General features: G+C 35.3%; 1 protein-coding gene across 2 annotated transcripts in view; it reads right to left on the bottom strand.

The window, feature by feature from the left end:
• LOC101258061 (uncharacterized) overlaps positions 1-17592 on the bottom strand; it is a 44162-nt gene extending 26570 nt beyond the window's left edge. Inside the window, exons 1-8 of one of the 2 annotated variants that reach the window (XR_011220679.1) lie at positions 17088-17576; positions 13186-13361; positions 11910-12063; positions 11686-11738; positions 2612-2755; positions 2348-2452; positions 2141-2266; positions 1073-1273 (exon numbers count right to left, since the gene is read on the bottom strand). Coding sequence is in view for 1 of the 2 variants with exons in the window: in XM_004237495.5 (XP_004237543.1) it covers positions 1073-1273; positions 2141-2266; positions 2348-2452; positions 2612-2755; positions 11686-11738; positions 11910-12063; positions 13186-13361; positions 17088-17424 (1296 nt within the window). In the remaining variant the exon portion in view is untranslated. Of the gene's footprint in view, positions 1-1072; positions 1274-2140; positions 2267-2347; positions 2453-2611; positions 2756-11685; positions 11739-11909; positions 12064-13185; positions 13362-17087 lie in introns of both variants that reach the window. The other variant, XM_004237495.5, reaches the window with a different exon arrangement.
• Positions 17593-18669: the final 1077 nt, after the last annotated feature.

The raw sequence follows: 18669 nt of genomic DNA, 5'->3' as shown, positions 1-18669 counted from the left end.
CGGGGGCAAAGTGTTGGCAAGTAAAAAATTCACACGTACAAAAGATAAGTAGCGGAGATAAGGATGCTTAGATGGGTGTGTAGACATACTAGGAGAAATAGGATTATGAACGAAGATACAAGGTAAGGTAGGAGTGACTTCAGTTGTGGACAAGATTCAGGAAGTAAGATTGAGATGGTTTGGACATGTCATAGGAGTACAGATTCCCCAATGAGTCGGTGTGAGAGGTTTGTAGTAATTAGGTCTAAGGAGAGGTATAGGTAACTCGAGGAAGAATTAAGAGTGAGGTGATTAGATATGACATGACTTGTTTTCAGCTCACAGAGGACATGGCCCTAAAAAGGAAAGTATGGAGTTCGAGGATTAGTCGAGCGATTCTCTTCCTATGGGTAAGTACGGTTCTAGCTTAGAGCACCTTGTTTGGGAACCTTTTTTACTTATCAGTATCATTATTATTCTTCAAATTGTATTACTACTGTTGTTGCTTTTACTTTGGTTACCCTTATGTTTTTATTGTCAATACTTCTCTAATTTTCTTTTTTACAGTATTTGTACCACAAATTTACATTTGCATTTGTCATACTGATTATTTTTAGCCGAGAGTCTATATGAAACAGCCTTTCTAACCCACAAGGTAGGGGTAAGGTCTATGTACACCTGCATCCAAGAGTGCGACCTAATGATCACTAAAGTAGGTGAGAACCATTAGATCTCCGGTTCTAATCCGCAGAGACAAAAACACTAAATGACTTTTTTAATCTATCCAAGACTTGGTGAATAGAATTACTTGGTACATGTTGCTGGTTAAAGGTGGCAAATATCCCATGGAATTAGCTGAAGTGTGCGCAAGCTGGCCCAGACACCACTATTATAAAAAAAAGGTCTATGTACAGCTCACCCTCCCTAGACCCCACCATGTGTGGTCAATACTGGGTATGTTGTTGGTGATGTGTATAAGACCTTGCTTGAGTTATGCACCTTGGTAAATACTTAGTAGCATCACAATAAGGATTAAACTACTGTCTTGTTCAAAGTGAAGTAAAGAATGATTAAAGAACAAAACTAAATGCACCAGATCAAGCAGACGTTGTTTAGCTTCACTTTGGCACCCCTCTCCAGGTGTTGATTGATGAACAACAGAATCCTCTGAGGACATCATCAGCAAATCAGTTGGACTCTCACCAACGAGCCATTCCATAGTCAAAACTCTCTTTCCGCTTAGACGTTGATAAACATTTGGAACACAGATGAAAGAATATGTAGAATGGACTTCCTGCAGTAGATGTTTGACAAGGTGAAAGACAAAATAAGTAGCGCATATTCTCAGTTACTCATTGCAAAAGAAACTAACGGGAACAAACTCTAGCCCTCGGTAAGGTCTGAGTAAATCCCACCCTCTCCAGACCCCACTTGTGGGATCAAATTGGGTCTGTAGCTGTTGTTGTCATTAAAAAAGAAAAAAAACGTAGAAAAGAGTCTCGTATCTAGAAAAAAATTTCAGCTACTCATTGAAAAAAGAAAAGAAAAAACAAATATAGAAAAGAGCGCAGCTATGATCCCAAAGAAAAGCATTTAACTTGAAGAAGAGAATTTCATGTGAATCAAGAAAGTTAGGTCGGACTAGTGCTTGTTGTATAATCACTTCAAATAAACTACAACTTCTATGTGCACTCAGAATCAACTTAACAAAAACAAGGAATGCAAGGTCACGGTTATTATCTTAGTTCTGTGATCTAGTCAAAGCATCAAAATAAATAACTGCTTCTATTTATATGAGAAGGGGCAGATCAATGCCAGACATAGGCTTGTCTTTGTTACAACAATAATCACCACATTTGAACGAAGGCAAGTTGAGATATCATCATAGATCTGAAGACATTGCATCAACCAACAGTGAAGAAGATTATGTGAAGCTAATAAATCTTGCAGACACCAACAACGACCACAAACTTGGTTTGAAATTATCTTCTAAAGCCATCAAAAGCATCTGCAAATGCTAATAGACCTTCATGAACACTCCAACAGATGCTTTTGGTTTTTATCTGACTGCCTGCTCCCTTTCTTCATTTAGTTCCATTTTTCTTTGTTTCTTCATTTATTAAAGAGGGAGGAGAAAGTTGTACAAAAACCAACCAAATACCTGAAACTTCATGGCATTTTCAGCTTCGCAGGTGTAATCTAACTCCCCAACCAACCCTCTTCCAAGCTCGTCTGCATAGAGACGAAGATCATTTTTCCTTTTTGCTATCTTCTGCACGAGTCCCAGCTGAAGCAATCAATTGCAAGGTTAGTCTTGAATCTACGATTACATGAAAAAGGAATCAAAACAGGGAATTCGGACACGAACCGCAACACGAAGAATATATACATCCCGAACTACCACATGGCGCAAGTCTGGCCGCTGAACTTTCACAGCCACGCTTGAACCATCGAGAGTACTCCCTCTATACACCTATAGCGTGTAAAGACAATACCATGAATAGAAAATTTTGTGATATTAAGTACTATCAATGACTTTTTCATATCCAAAATGTTATGTAAAAGGGTGCATACTGAAACATCCTCCAATGAAAAATATTAAAACCATCTCTTAAACAGAGACAATAGCCACCTGACCAAATGAAGCTGCAGCAACAGGTTCTTCAGAGATGTAGCTAAAATATGTCGAAATAGGAGAACCCAAGTCTTCCTCGATGATCTTCATGGCCACGTCCTTGGGGAAAGGTGGAATTCGATCATGGAGCTCAGACAGTGCCTGCAATCACCACCCAAAGCAAAGATGAAAATACAACATGATCTACCATCTTTAAACGTTTCATGGTAACAGCAAAGAACATGGACCCGGAACTCTAAGTGGCATGTGTGGCACTGTAGATTCTTGCCACATAACCAATATGGATTTCTATGGAAAGACTAATCAAGAAACAGCAAACCATAACATAAGAACGCCATTGATCTACATATGTGAAATGAAAGCAGGAAGCACCCTGTTCCTTGATGGTGGAGTTGTGACCCAAGTCACAGGCTTTTCATAGTTTCAACAGATTCTAGTTCAAATAGAAACAAGTTGCACAGATCATGAATTTTTTTAACAAATCATATCATATAATTGATAATAAAATGTTTGTACCACTTTTTGAAAATACAAATATAGACAATGAAACAATGACATTTTATTTTCTAGAGACTATGGTGATGAACAACTGTAGTAATTGAAGAATTAATAAGAAAATTCATGAACACTTAGAATCAAATCTTTTTGGTTTTAAGATTAAAAAAATATTTCATTTCTGCTTTGGATAAAATATTCTTGACAATTTATCGTAGGATTGTACCCTCTAGAAAATACTTATATTATCAAATATTCACAAGTAGATTATTGATGTAGTTTACCACCGTGCAAAGCCCGGGCAATTTACCTAGTATATATAAAAGAGAACTCTAGGCCCGCCTATGTGGCGCCTCCACAAACAAGAATTTCCTTTTAATTTATTTATTTAAAAAACTAGCCTTCCCTTTACATGAAAAGTTGTGACTTTTATGAGAAGTTGTCACGTTTATGAAAAGTTGTGACTCATATGAAGAGTTGCAACTTTTATATCAGAAGTTGTAACTTTTTTGAAAAGTTATCACTTTTATGAAGAGTTGCGATGTTTATGAAAAAATGTGACTTTTATGAAAGTTGCTGAAAATGCTGAATTCATAACGTTGCTGAAAATGCTACTCTTGCACCTCTCATTCCACAACTCATAACGTTGCTAAAAATGCTGAATTCATTACACGTGGGTACTTTAGTAAACAAATCTTTTATTTCTACCACTATTATTTGTAGATTTTTTTTCTATAGAGTCGTCGAATTGAAAAATTAAGTTTCTTATGATGTAAGTCACAATGATTCATGAATTTACTGCAATACCTATTTGCTATTTTGGTGACTTTTTTTAACTCTTGAGAATGATTGAAAATTTATCTTCTCTTTTGTCGCTTTCTACAGATTTTTTTATACAATTTTTGGGCAAATTGCTTGTGTGTTGTGCTATATTTGATAGCATAATGAATACGGAACCAATGATGAAGTTTGTTAAAAGAACCAAATATATTGCTCTCTTGCTTGCCATGGTTAGTATATTATTTTGATTTTTTTTCTTAGGTACAAATAATTCATATGTCATTAAACTCTTCCTAGAATAGTAGTATAAACACAGTTAGAACACTTCTTTTATCGCAAGTTAAGTAATTTGTCATATTTCTTCAACTCTACTTGTTGGGCATAATAAGAGATCAAGTTTTTTTTGAAACTAACAAATGTCCAAAATACACTACAAGAAAAAGAAATTTTTGATCGACAATAAATATGCACATTAACGAAGAGTGCTAGAGTTTTTACCGACATTAATTAATTGTCATTAGATTCAGTGTTGCTATAAACTTTAGGGACATTTATAGAGAGTACCAATTGCCTCTTAAATTACATAATTAGCGACAATTAAGCTATTAATTCTCATTAAAGATCATTTTTACTTTACTAATAACTCTTTATTATGATAAATATTTTTATTTTTTTTGTAAAAATGTAACAACTTTTTTTTTGGATTATTTCAATTAAATTTGTGAATTGTAAACTAGATACAACCCAATAGACTATTTTTTCGAAAAATAAGTTAAGCAGCATCTCTTTTTCGTCTTGATTGCTAGGAAAGTAAGGTTGTCTTTATTATTATTTGTGGATATTATGAGTTCAAGTACTCACAAAATTATGTTGTGAGATTTTAATATGCTAAGCGTTAAAGTTTTGGTTTAGAATATCCAACTGTGAACAGTTCCATTCAGAGGCCACCTACAGCTTGGTAGATAATTGTAAGCAATAGTAATGACTATTTTGATACAATGAGGAAAAACACTTATTATACTAACAATTTTAGGGTCATTTTAAAAATATACATGATACGTCATAATACAAAAAAAAAAACAAAAAGCAGATTGATGGAGGCTCATAAGAAAGGAGCTGAAGGTCTTCCATTTGAGTTTAGTTAAATATGTTCTTGTTCTTTATAAGTTTTTGAAATTTAACAAATTTCATTACTTCTGACCAACTATTTCTGACTCATAATTTTTGTGTAGCAAAATAAAAATTAAAAATACAACACTTAAGATTTCAGAGCAAGGCTTCGCCTTATGATAAAATATTCTTGAATGTAGCGTATTTATTAAAAATATGAATATTACTAAAGGATCATATGTAAGCTTAATAAAATAGTTCAATCTCATGAGAAGCACGGATAATTTACCTAGTTTTTGGATAATATGGAATAAGCTTCATACAGGCATGATAAAAATTAAAGCAAAAAGTCTTACATTGGTGGTTAATGAGATGGGTGAACTCCTTAGAAGACTTGGACAATCCTCTTCCCTTTGAGCTAGCTTTTGGGGTGTGACTTAGGCCTAAGACCTAAATTAACATGGTATCAGATCAGGGCCCATCTCACCCAATGTTAGGACCCAAAAAATAAAAGATTTCCCACACACCAGATGCTAAGCACTAGGCATGAGGTGGGTCAGAACTGCCCAAAATTGCTTGTGCACCAAATGTTATGCAGTAGGCGTGAGGTGGAGTTTTAAAGCAAAAAGTTCTACATTGGTGGTTAATGGTGAACTCATCATAAGACTTGGACAATCCTCCTCCCTTTTAGCTAGCTTTTGGGATGTGAGTTAGGCCTAAAACCTAAATTAACAATAAACAACAAGAAATATACTTGTTGGCTAACGTTTAAACAATAAACTAGAATGGACCATTAGGATCAAAGAAGTATGTTCATTTCGAATTAGTGGCCAGTGGCGTAGCCAAGAATTTCACTAAGGGTGTTCAAGCACTGATAAGTAAAAAAAAATTGACGAATAGGTGCACATAAAATTTTAAAATCAAACCACTCAATACAAGTAACTGAATTTTTATATGAATGGGTGCACGAATTTTTTTAAAAACTATGTAATATATAGTTTTAATGAGCTTCTATTTAATTTATATGAATAAAACAAACAGCACAAAATAAGATGAGGAAGTGAGGAGAATTCAGCATTAAATGAAACCAAGTTTAGGCTTCATATTTTCACCGCCTCTGACAATGCAACAGTAAAAACTAGACATGAAAAACAAAGAGTTTTTAGAACTGCTAATTAACTTCAATTAAACAATTACTCTTTTCAATTGGCTACTGCAACTTTTATTTTATTTATTTTAGAGATTTTTATGTTGTGGGTCTCTAATAAAGATTATTTTAACAAGTAAAACCACTTTTGAATTACTTACAAAATAATAGGTTTATAGCACAAAACTGCTTACGTGTGATAAAAATAGATCTAGAAAATAATTATTTATTCTCGTATTAAGGGATCTATTTTAATCTTCATCAATTAATTTGTTTTTCTCTCTTATGATTCTAATATAATTATAGTTAAAGAGCAATTAAAGGAGGAACAATGCCATTGGATTAGTTGTTCCTCTGAAAATGTTAAAAATAGATTAGTTGTTCCTCTAATAATGTTTTAAAAAATGTCTACTCCGCTTGCAGATACGCAGATTCAAACCCCTGCGGAGGAGCGCATCGACGTTTCCTGAACACCCAAACCCACTGGACTACACCTTCGAGTTGTTCCAAAGAGTATTTAAAATGTGTTGTATAACCACATGAGTAGCACATGTTATCTGTATATAAAGAATAATTTCCCGAACGAAAGGTCTTTACCTGACCACTCTCGATATACTGTAGCTACGCCCCTGTTTCTAATCCAGGAATTTAAGATGACAACTAGCTAGAGATACTTTAGGTCCTTAGTTCAGATTTCCACTTTAGTCCTCTTAAAGAAGATGGCCAGCCAACATTGATGCGTTAAAAGAAAATGATCTCAGACAACAGAAAAATTATCACTTCAATGCGAAAATGACCATATCTCAGATTGCAAGTTAATTAGAATATAACCGATAGCTTAGTCTTCTTCTTAATCAAAAAAAAAAAAGTCATGTAACATGTAATCATCTTTACACGTTTAATCATTAACATCTTAATAATGTTAACTTGAACAGCACCTCTTCAGCTGTATCAGATTAACAACTTTGGCAAAATTAGAGATGTGCATATGAGATTTGAACTTTGAAGTAACTTGGTTCATGCATGAGATGAAGGTCTTTGACTGTACTAGTATGTGTTCCATTTATTTGCTCTTTACTGACCATCTGTAGCAACTCTTTCTAAACGTTATGAAGATCAAATGGTGTATGCCTGCAACTGTTACATTCCTTAAGAGGTGGAAATGGCCGGACAGAAGAAATGGTGGAGATTGGTTCCTGCTTATATATAGTGGCAATTTGGAGGGAGAGAAACTCTGGAGTTTATGAAGTAGAAGCAGCCACTTGCAGATTATTAAGATGAAGGGTCTACTTCTGTTTCACTTTTGGTGTAAATAATGTCTAATAGAGGAAGAGGATTCTTTAATGATTTGATAGTAATGGGGGCATACGAGATGGTCATCATGAAATTGGAGGGTTCTTTCCGAGCTTCAAGATCCATAATATGCTTATGTGGGTACTAAGAGAGTGGAGAACAAGGTTCAAGACAATTGGAAATCCAAAAAAAAGAAAGAATACCCATTTCTTTGGTCTTAACTTGGCAGGCCCCAAGTAAAAAGGTATTTTAATATATTTTCTTAGATAATGAACCCTAATATAAATAGGCTACTATGTCTTTATTTTTTTAAAGAAAAGGTAACTTCTTTATGAACAAAGGAATACTCAGAAAGAATTCCAGTAGTACTTACAGCAAAAATTACAGAGAGAGAGGTGACCCTACTAACGAACTCTAACATAAATAGGCTACGATATCTTTATTTTTTTTAAAAAAAAGGTAACTTCTTTATGAACAAAGCGATACTCGGAAAGAATTCCAGTAGTACTTACAGCAAAATTACAGAGAGAGAGGTGACCCTACTAATGCTTCATAAATAATCTAGAATACTAGTAATATCCTCTTCTCCTTGTGGATATTTGTGATTACACCATAAATAAAAAAGGCCTAAACAGTATGTTCAGTTTCTGCAGAGAGCATCTATTGTTTCCAAAGCACCTCTGGTTCCTTTCCCTCCATACAGTCCACCAAATGCAGGCTGGGGAAATCTTCCATCTCTCCCTGTGTCCTGACTGATTCACATCTCTATTCCAGCAAGCTAAAGCCTCTTTGATGCTCCTTGGCACAGTCCAGTTTATGCCTCTAAATTAATAGAAATCTTTCATAACTTCAGGAGTCTCTCTACAATGTAGAAAGAGATGGTTTATCGTCTCAATCTTACATTCACAAAAAGAGCGTCTAGAGTAAATTTGATAACCTCTTTTCATAAGGTTGTCTTGGGTGAGTGTGGCTTGTTTGGCTAGTAGCCAAGTGAAACATACTACCTTGAAGGGTACCTTGACTTTCTAGATCATCTTCCAGGGCCAACTACCACACTGTGAGACTGAGATTTGTGATCTCTTGTAAGCTGAACCAACTGAAAATCTGCCTTGCTTGTCTAGTAGCCAAAATAGATTGTCTCTGTTGGAGTTTAAATTTTTGTATTGCTCCTGAATATTGAGTAGTTCAGCCACTTTGCTAATTTCTCAATCGTTCAAGTCCCTTCTAAACCTGAGATCCCATCCCTGATTGTCTCTCATTTGTCTGATTGTGTATACCTTTCGAAGTCTCAGGTTGAACAGGTTAGGATACTTGTTCTTCAAAGTTCCCTGTCCAACCCACACATCTTCCCAAAACAGTGTTTTCCCCCATTTCCCACCTTGATTTTGCAGCTGTTAGCAAAACTGATCCATTGACTTCTGATAGACCTCCATACTCCAGTCCCATAAGGTCTGTAGGCATGTAGGTAGTCCATTTGGCCCCATTCCAAAACTAGCCTTGATTGTCTCCTTCCACAGTGCTTGTTACTGTGATGCAAATCTCCGTAGCCATTTCATCAGAAGGCTCTGATTTTGCAGCTTTAGATTCCTTATCCCTAGACCCCCTTCTTTTTTGCTTTGAATGACTTGATCCCACTTTACAAGATGAAATTTGTGATCATTAGGATCACAATTCCCTTGCCACAAAAGATTCCTTCTGATGGCATCCATCCTGTCAATCACATTTGCAGGCATTGGGGAAAATGTGATCATGTATGTATGCATGGCATCCAACACACTTTTGACGAGTGTTCCCCTTCCACGTAGATACAAATATTTGCTTTTCCAATTCACTAGCTGCTCACGTTTCTCTAGAACATTGTTCATATGTTTTTTGACTTGCTCTTATCCCCACAGGCATCAATGTGGGAAGTTCTCCTATCTAACTTACATAAGACACCTGGGACCTTGCTGATTTTTCTGACAGCCACACACTCATTTGCAATCAAAATTGCAATTGTGATCTGTTTGCCTTTTATAAAGGCCAATTGTGAACATCCACCAGCTTGGAAACTACTTTCTTGAGCCTTTCAGTCAGAACTTCTGATAAAATCTTGTAAATGCTTCTCTATTAGGCTTATGGGTCTGAAGTCCTTCAACTCCTTTGCCCCCATCTTTTTTGGGATCAGTGCTATGAAGGTCACATTGAAACTTTTTCCAAAAAAGCTCTGAGCATGGAAGTTCTACACTGCTGCAACTACTTCTTTACTGACCACATCCCAACAGGCTATGAAAAATGCCATGGTGTGGTTTCAGGGCCAGGTGCTTTATCCTTAGCACATGCCATAACACAGTCTTTTATTTCCTTTTCACTGAATTGTTCTTTTAGCATGATGTTAACCATCTCATTCACCGTAGTACCGGATCTGACGTTGAATTGCGGTCTCCATCTTTCTGTTTCAGGTTTTCAGCATATAAGTTCTGATAGTATTTAATGTTTATTCTTTGATCACTGTTGGTTCCCCCGTGCATTCTCCATTGACAGACAGCTTGTCAATGTCTTTATTGTGAACAGGAGATTATTTTGGATTATGAATTTAATTACTCTCTTTCAGAGCTGGGCATTAGGGAATTAAAATTTGTATTTCATCTCAGGATTATTATATATTGTGATGAAATTATGTCAATTAGGGAATGGACTGATTTGATAGCGCAAATATGTTTTCATTTGTTAATGCTTCCAAGTGTGCTTCATTTTCATATGTTTCATTTCTTAAAATTTTTGGTTGTTTTGATCAATTCAATAAGAAGTTTGCTCCTTATAGTCAAGTATACATATTGCTTCTAATATGATGATATTCTTCTTTGATTTTTATGATACTTGGCTATATCACAAAAGTTTATTGAATGGAAATTTGTAAAACTCCCTTGCCTTTGCTATGAATATGACGCTATTCTTCTTTGATTTTATGATACTTGGCTATATCAGAAAAGTTTATTGAATGGAAATTTGTAAAATTCCCTTGCCTTTGCTATGTATTGTTTGGTCAAATTTGTGATTCCATACTTATTTCCGTCATTGTTTTGCACGGAAAACCCGAGGACGGATTTCTTTAAAAAGGAGGGAATGATGGGATATGAGAGTGCTGAGGATTTGTCTTTATACAGTCTATTCATTGTGTCTTTAAGCTAATCGATTGCATTTCAATTCTATATTAAACCTTTTCTCTATCTATCCTAGATTTAAGATTATTGGTTGCATTTCCATATGTTTAGGTAAGTAATTACTTAGGTGTGCGTTTACCCCAACAATTGCCTTAATCTTTCTAACCTTCCATAATTGTTCTTGGGTTCATGTGGGGTTGAAAAACTCGTCTTCACGAATCCCTCTCTTTCCGTTGATGATTTAATTTTTTTTTTCAAAATTTAAAATCCTTTGTTCTTATTCTAAGTTAAATGTGTGGAATAGACCAAATCCTAAAAAATTTCAAAATCAAGCAAGGAAAAACCTTTTTTATTTTATTCTTCACGTCCAGGATTAATTTCTTTGAATTTCCAAGCCCCTTACACATCAGATGGGGCAATTGTAATTGATTAGGTTTTTTGCTGGTTTTTGGATCTGTCCTCGTATATATGGTTTTGGCACTGTCATCTCATTCCCCAAGGAAAAATAAAACTGGATAAACCATTATCCCACAGATTCTGTTCTAAGAGATTTTAACCAAGTAAAATCAAAAGATACAACTTCAGTTCATACAGATACTTGCCTTCTATTTGGAACCAACTTTCAGATTTTTCTACTTTTGGTTTTTTGATAAGTGATCTTCAGTCGGTCTATTATCAAACTCCTAAGTATCCTCCCACATGTAAATCCACCCTATTAGTCAGGAGTTAAACAGTGGCCATTTCACACTTTTGCTCCTTTGGTGACTCAAACCCCCAACCTTATGGTTTGAGGAGCAGGGTCCTTATCACTAGGCTACTCTGTTGTCCACATGTATGATTTCTCTTGAGCCCTAAACTTTCTTCATAGCTTAATTATCATTGTACCTTTTTTAGTTTTTAATACTTATAAATATTAGATCATCTGTGACATCAACTCAGTTGGATGATACAGATGGAGATTACATATAACACTACCCAGAGCGAAAGAGAGTCCAACCAACAAATCCTATACACTACATGTAGAAAATGATGCGTGGAAAATGAAGGTTGATAGAATAGTTATGGTGGAAAAAGTAGTATAGATGGCATGTGCGTAAACCAACCTTTGTAATTTCAGAACCAATTATATCGGGCCTTGTTGAGAGAGACTGACCAACTGCACAATAAGAAAATAATGTTAGACTGGTATCTATTGATTAGGAAAGAAATACACTTAAATATGCAAGTCATTGAATGACTTCAAACAAGAAAAAGTGAATACAGCAATGGTTCATTAAGAGCCCTGAACAGTACCAAAACTAAACTTAAGGTAGTCCTTAATACTTACTCTTGATAAAAGTAGGACCAAGGTTTAGCATCGTTTCCTTTAAAACCTTCCCAAGAATGTAGTTTGATGTTTCCTTCACGACATCTTCATTTGAAGTGGGGAGAAGTCCAGATATTCTAATTTGGATTGCAGCAGAAGTGAAGGCAACAAATACCTTACAAAACATAAAGCCCATAAGATTGCAATTCTACGGATTAACCTTGTTAGCAGCTCTTTATGTAGAGGAAACAGATAAGTTAATAAGAAATGTTTCACAGATTAATGAGCCGTAAGAAAACAGAAATAGAAGTGGAGAATATGCCCGAAACTAGACATAAGCCAGGAGTCCAAGTTATTTCCTCTCCATCATTTTTACCATGATATTAGTAGAAAACTATCAATAAAGAAGTCATAAAACCTACACCAGACAAGTGTTCCTGATTTGACCTGCTTCACATAGAACAGTTTTTGTTGTCAACTACAATTGAGGCACACAGTACGTTTGTCACATCTTCCACTATAAACTGTTTATTTAGTTATTGCCGAATGCAAATTGGTAGTCTCTTTGGGGACATGATTAAAAAATATAAGTTACAGACTTCAAGTTTAAAATGGCAAGTAAAAATTAAGACAATATTGGGTTGATAACAGCCAATATTAAGGAAAAGGAACATACTGAAGTGACCAATTTAGCCCTATCACTACTCAAACTAATAGTACAAAAATGGAAACACTTTTTTTTTGAAACTGGTAACTTAAAAAAAAATGGAGACACTTCAGGATTTTAATGTTAATGTATGGCCAAGGTAGTTATGGGAGATCAATGAAGTTACTCCAAGAGGCTAGAGCTTTATAAATGGTAAAGATAACCACATACTCAGATGTGAATGCAGTAAAAGAACTGACGGCTATGAATTAAGCATATGATTTATTTATTTTGTAAATAGACTGAATTAATCAGATGACATGAGGTATATACGTATATTTTGAGGTCTAGACTTGAAAAAACTCTAGGATAAGTGCCCCTGGTCCCAAAGACTGAACCAAAAGCAATAACTTCCACTTCATGCCAAATTGCTCCCACAAGGTTCCTAAATTGAGTTTCTGCGTGAATCTGTAACATATCTTTTCTAAAGATAGGACACTTGATGCAAGATAACTTATGCCCAAATTTAGTTGGACTTATAGTGTGGCAAAATCCTAACAGGTTGTTGACCATCAACCAAAATTTGACTGATTGAACAGAAATGATGAACAAAAATCATAGTGAAGTGTCATAATAAATTATCTCAATTACCTCAAGCAGACGAAGAGCCACTACATGGGGTCTTAACTTGAAATATTCTGACACTTGTTCCGGATCATATGTTTCAGGAAGTGGCTTTGTCCATCGCTTAGATATGCAGTAGAAATAATTAAGATATGTCTCCAATGCTTCGACATCAGCCATAAACAAGTCTATGCCAGATAGTTCTGTCAAAAGATATCAAGCCTCAAAGTCGAATATTGTAGGACAAGGATGCATTAAGTTTATTTTTACTCAACAACCTGAAGATGGACATGAGTAATAAACATAACTTTGGCGCACCACAGACAGACCATACAGAAAAGACAGCAACATTTCTTAGATCTCGTCATAGAGAAACAAAATAGCTTTTGCGAGCCTGCCTTGATAAACTTTATAAGGAATAAGATAGAGACAAAATTTGACCTGGTCTCCCCACCACCCTGCAATAGGAAAAGGATCCCCTCCTATAAACTCATTTTTTTCAAAATGATCATTTAGACTTTCTGTCTTCTTTTCTTCTTGCGTAATAGCAACAGAAAATAAATTGTACATAAGAAAAACAGAAAACAAAGAGTTCCTTTTTTCTTTCATTTCTATAATTGTTTATACATATAAACTGAGCACCTGTCTAAATATACATGTCCCAAATTACTTGATCACTTAAAATTTTCATATTTTAACCCTATAATTAATAATCTCATCATGCTTAATGTTCCCATAATTTCTCTTTGGAAGCTTAAACAAAATTAAAGTTTTCAGGATTTATTTTTCCAAAGAGTTCATTAAATACTTAATTACTCCTTTGTGGTCTTGCTGTCACCCATTTTGGAGTACTTACAATAGAATTGTTTAAGAACAAGTATACACGTGAACAATAAAAAACAACTCATAAAGTGAGAAGATTACTATAATACGAAGATCGAACAAAATAATGGAATTCAACCTTCTTCATTTACATGGGGACCAAGAATTGGTTGTGACAATAACTTATGCTAGTACTAACAGGACTACTAAAATTGTTGTGGGATGACCTGTATGATATTGCCTCACACATGAACTCCCCATGGCTAGTAGGAGGGGATTTCAATGTGATTACTGATGAGTTGGTAGAATTTATTTAATTTTTTCTATGACTATGGTGTTCGAGCCAGCTTTCACACACCTCGACTAATTTCACGGTCAATAAAGACTAGGATAGATGGGAAGAATCACCTAGTGTTTTTTGTCTCGAGTTTTACACCAGAGACCTAAGGGCTCTCAACCACTTCCCTAAGGTGCCTGATGAGTTGATATTTGATCAACTTATTTGACTTCAATTCATGAATTAATGTTACGTTTTAATGCTAATAGAAGGGATTTTAGGTCATTGTTCTCTTACGTAGAGGCACTTCTTGAAAAATGAAGAATGAAGGATTTGAACCAAAGAATCACTGAATACACCGGCAAGGAACCGACATCTAGCAAGAGTGCACCGGTGTCCCGTAGGTGCAACGCCGCTAAGAAGGAAGGCAATGTGTAAGGCACCTGTGCTTGACAGTTTTCAACTAGCACTTCGTCAGTCTCGAGCATGTGCCATTAGTTAGGAGCAAACTGAAACAGCGCCACAATGTCTATGGATGGTTTTGTACCTGCAGCGCAAGTGAAAGAGGAAAGTAAAGGGGAAAACTCGTACTTGGTGCTGAAAAGGCTTCCTTTGGCAGGTTCTAAGGATATTATTGGATATTATAGTTTTTCGTTGCTGAAGAAGAAAATCCAAATTGTACTTCTCCGAGCTTGGATCTGAATTTGATTACACCTTATGCATGGAGTATAACTTCGATGGTATATTCTTTATTTTGTTATTTATGAGTAACTAAATCTCTTGCTAGGGGGGGGGGCGCACGATGTGGGTGTAAACTTGAATGCATAGTTACTAAATAGTTCTTAAATCAACTATTATGCATGGATCTATTGTTGTCTGCAAGGTTTAATCTAAAAATCAATGGTTGCAAACCTTGGTTGAACCTAACTCTATTTTGACTTGAGAAAGCAAAATAAGATTGGTAAGACTTCATTAGTGAGGTTGAGAAATTGGTCATTGGGTTAGAGTTAGATGTAGTCTAATCTAATTAATTTCTCATATAAGGGTAGATCTACAGATAGTCTAACCCACCAAGCAATGCTTGGTGTTTTGTTTGCATGGTCTTGAAGTTCGGAAGAATTCAAGATATATGCATACATTAGTTTAAGAGAATATTGGATATAGTATCGACCAAATGCTATCCATGTGTTAATTGGTTTGTAACTAGTTGATCATTTGAGTTGAAACTCCATCAATATTGCACACACCCTTAGTCGCTTCCAACCTGGTGAATTCTCTTTTATGTTACTTACGTGATTGTAATACTTGAAGTTTTGAATCAAGTCTTATGTTCCCCAACTCCCAAAAAATTTTACATTATTGTTTGGACAACATAGCATTGGAGCAGCATGGATGACATACAAGCTTGCCTCTAGAGTAGTGTGAAAACAAGGTACCACCTAAACTCAAAGGTAAGTTCAACAGAGTGGTGGATAGACCGTCCTTATTGTATGGGATGGAGTGTTGGTCAGTCAAGAACTCACATGTTCAGAAGATGCATGTTGCGGAGATGATGATGTTAAGATGGATGTGTGGGCATACTAAGAGCGATAAGAATAGGAATGAGGTTATCCAAGAGAATGTGAGAGTGGCTTCTATAGTGGATAAGATGAGGGAAGCGAGACTAAAAGGGTTTGAACATGTGCAGAGGAGTGATAAGGCCTGAGAGGCTAGTTGTAGGGGGTACGCGAAGGAGAAGAGGTAGGCTGAAAAATTAATGGAGAAAGGTGATTCAACAGGACATGGCATGGCATAACTTTATATTATTAAGAACATGACTCTAGATAGGAATCAGTGGAGGTCGCGTATTAAGGTAGATTGTAGAAGGTTAGTAGAGGTAGAGTGTTGTCTTGCCCTGTGAAGGTTAGTGTCCACTGTAGTAGTAGTAGTAGTTGTAGTTGTAACCTTGTAGTTCTTGCCATATGTTGTTTATTGTGGTTCAATTATTATACTATACTACTCTTGCTAGTCTCTCCCTTGCGAACTTTATACTTTTTTTCTTATTAGCGGTTATGCTTTCCTCATTATTTTCTTCTTCTTTTACTTGGGATTGATTACTTGAGCCAGGGATCTTTCCAAAACAGTTTCTCTACCTCTGTGAGATAGTGGTAAAGTGTGTGTACATTCTACCCTCCCCAGCTCCCAATTAGTGGGATTCCACTGGGTATGTTGTTGTTTATAGTACTTTAGGGCTCGAGTGAAGCATTCTTATTGGCTGACATATAATCTTTGTTGCCTATGAATAGTAGTTTCCATTCACTTGTAAAGGGTTGAGTTTTTGGCAATATTATGGAATACATTGATACTCTTGTGCTCCAAGTTTTCTGTTATTTAAATTTTCAGTATGTCTGAGCTCACAAGAACAAGAGCATTTTACATTTCAGCTTCCAGAATCTGATGCACTAAGCTATCTCCAAAACCAAGCTGAATCAAGAAATATCTGAGCATTACTGTTTCATTTATTTATTTCAATACATTTTTGTTCTTAATAAACCTATTCAATAACATATATATCTGCTTAAAACGAACTAACATGTTAAGTCAATCCGCTTATCCGTAACCTCGTGACAAATTCAACTGTATCATTTTCCCGGTAAACACATCGAATTCCCACCGTGACCCACGTATTCAAAAAATAAAATAGGGGAATATGAAAGAAAACTAAAGTACCGTGTTACTGCAATTCTGCAAACAACCAGCCGCATAACATCAAACACACACTCAGCATTATATAGCACAGATTACACATAACAAAGCAACTAATCCAACAAAAGAAAGAAAAAAGAGGAACCTGGGTAACGAGGTTGAGGCCAAGAGGGGGCATCGGAAACCTCTGAAGACACCCCCGGTTCCTCAACATGACGAAGCCAAATGAAATCATCAAGTGACTTAGTGAGTTTAGGCATGCGAAAGGTTTTGTTCGCCCATTGCAGCCCCTTCCCAATTCCCTTTTTTATGAACTCCGCATCCTTTCTAACTACCTCTGTTACATTCCGAAGAGCATTCTTTTCCAATTTTTGCATCTGGGCATTGCTATTTTTCCTGATTGTGCCGGAAGAAGCCCACACTTTTTTATGTGAAGAGATTTGGGGTGCCAATGGTGCTGCTAATGCTGCAGCAAATGGCATATTTTGGACTTCAATTCTATTTTGGGGGATAATTCATGGGGAAGTAGTAGAGGCAGTGGAAAACTGGAAATGTAAGAAGAAGGAAGCAAATGGCCTTCTTTGGGTTTGGGTTCTATGTTTTTTTGTGGCTATGGTTAAAGAGTTGTTTACGTGGATCATAAATTATTTAAATTTCCAACTCTTCAAAACTAGCAAAATGTGAAGCCCCAATTCCGCTCGTTTCCATTTTTTTCCAATTTTAGTTTTGATTAACGACAAATAATATATGTAAGATTTAATGGCTAAGATTTAATTAATTAAAATATATCTCTAAGCAAGACGTAGATGATAAGTATATTATTATATCAATTAAAAATAGTCGTACTATTTCTTCCTTTTTCTCTTTATTCACTTCAAGTCCAATTGTTTCTTTTTTTTCTTCATATTCCCTCCAAAAGTTTAGCATATTGCATATGAGATTTTATTGACTTTCATGTTAATCAATAAAATTTCGTAAGCAATATGCTAAATTTTTTGAGGGAACAGAGAGAAAAGAGAAACAATTGGCCTCGGAGGGAATAAGGAGAAAATGGAGAAAATAATAGAACTATTTTTAATTGATTTAATAATATATTTATTATCTAAGTCATGGCTAGAAATATATTTTAATTCATTAATCTTAGTCATGAAATATAACATATGTTATATGTCATTAATCAAAGCTAAAACTTGAAGAAAATGGAGATGAACCGGATTCGTAAAGCCCATTTAGTTTAACTTTTAGCATGTTTAGGGTTGAGAAACATTCACAAATAACAAAAATTAGGTGTTAAATGGGATTCTATAGCTATAGTTTGTTTAGTTATCAAAAGTAACAAAATATTAGGGGAGGGGGAGAAGAGAGGCAAGCGAAATCTGTGAGAGAAGAGAGCTCATTTCTTTTTTGCGGATTTAGAAGAAAAAATACAAATATCAATTGATCTGTATCAAAGTGAATACATATTAAGAGGAGAGAGGCGAGCGAGATTGTATATGATTGTATTTTCTATTTATTTTGCATTGTGTTTTGTATTTATTATATTCAAAATACAATGCATTGTATTTTGTAATAATGATGTTTGAAATACAACAAATACAATTGTATTCATTCTCTCTTTGATTGGATATAAATACATTTGACAGAGAGGATCAATGCATATTGTATTCAATGAATAAAAATACAATTGATACAAAATTATAAAATACATTTTTCGAATAAACCTGAAA

The sequence above is a fragment of the Solanum lycopersicum genome, chromosome 4, assembly GCF_036512215.1.
Source record: "Solanum lycopersicum chromosome 4, SLM_r2.1".
Taxonomy (NCBI): Eukaryota; Viridiplantae; Streptophyta; class Magnoliopsida; order Solanales; family Solanaceae; genus Solanum; species Solanum lycopersicum.
The sequence above is the reverse complement of the archived record's forward strand: the minus strand, read 5'-3'. Positions and strand labels throughout refer to the sequence as shown.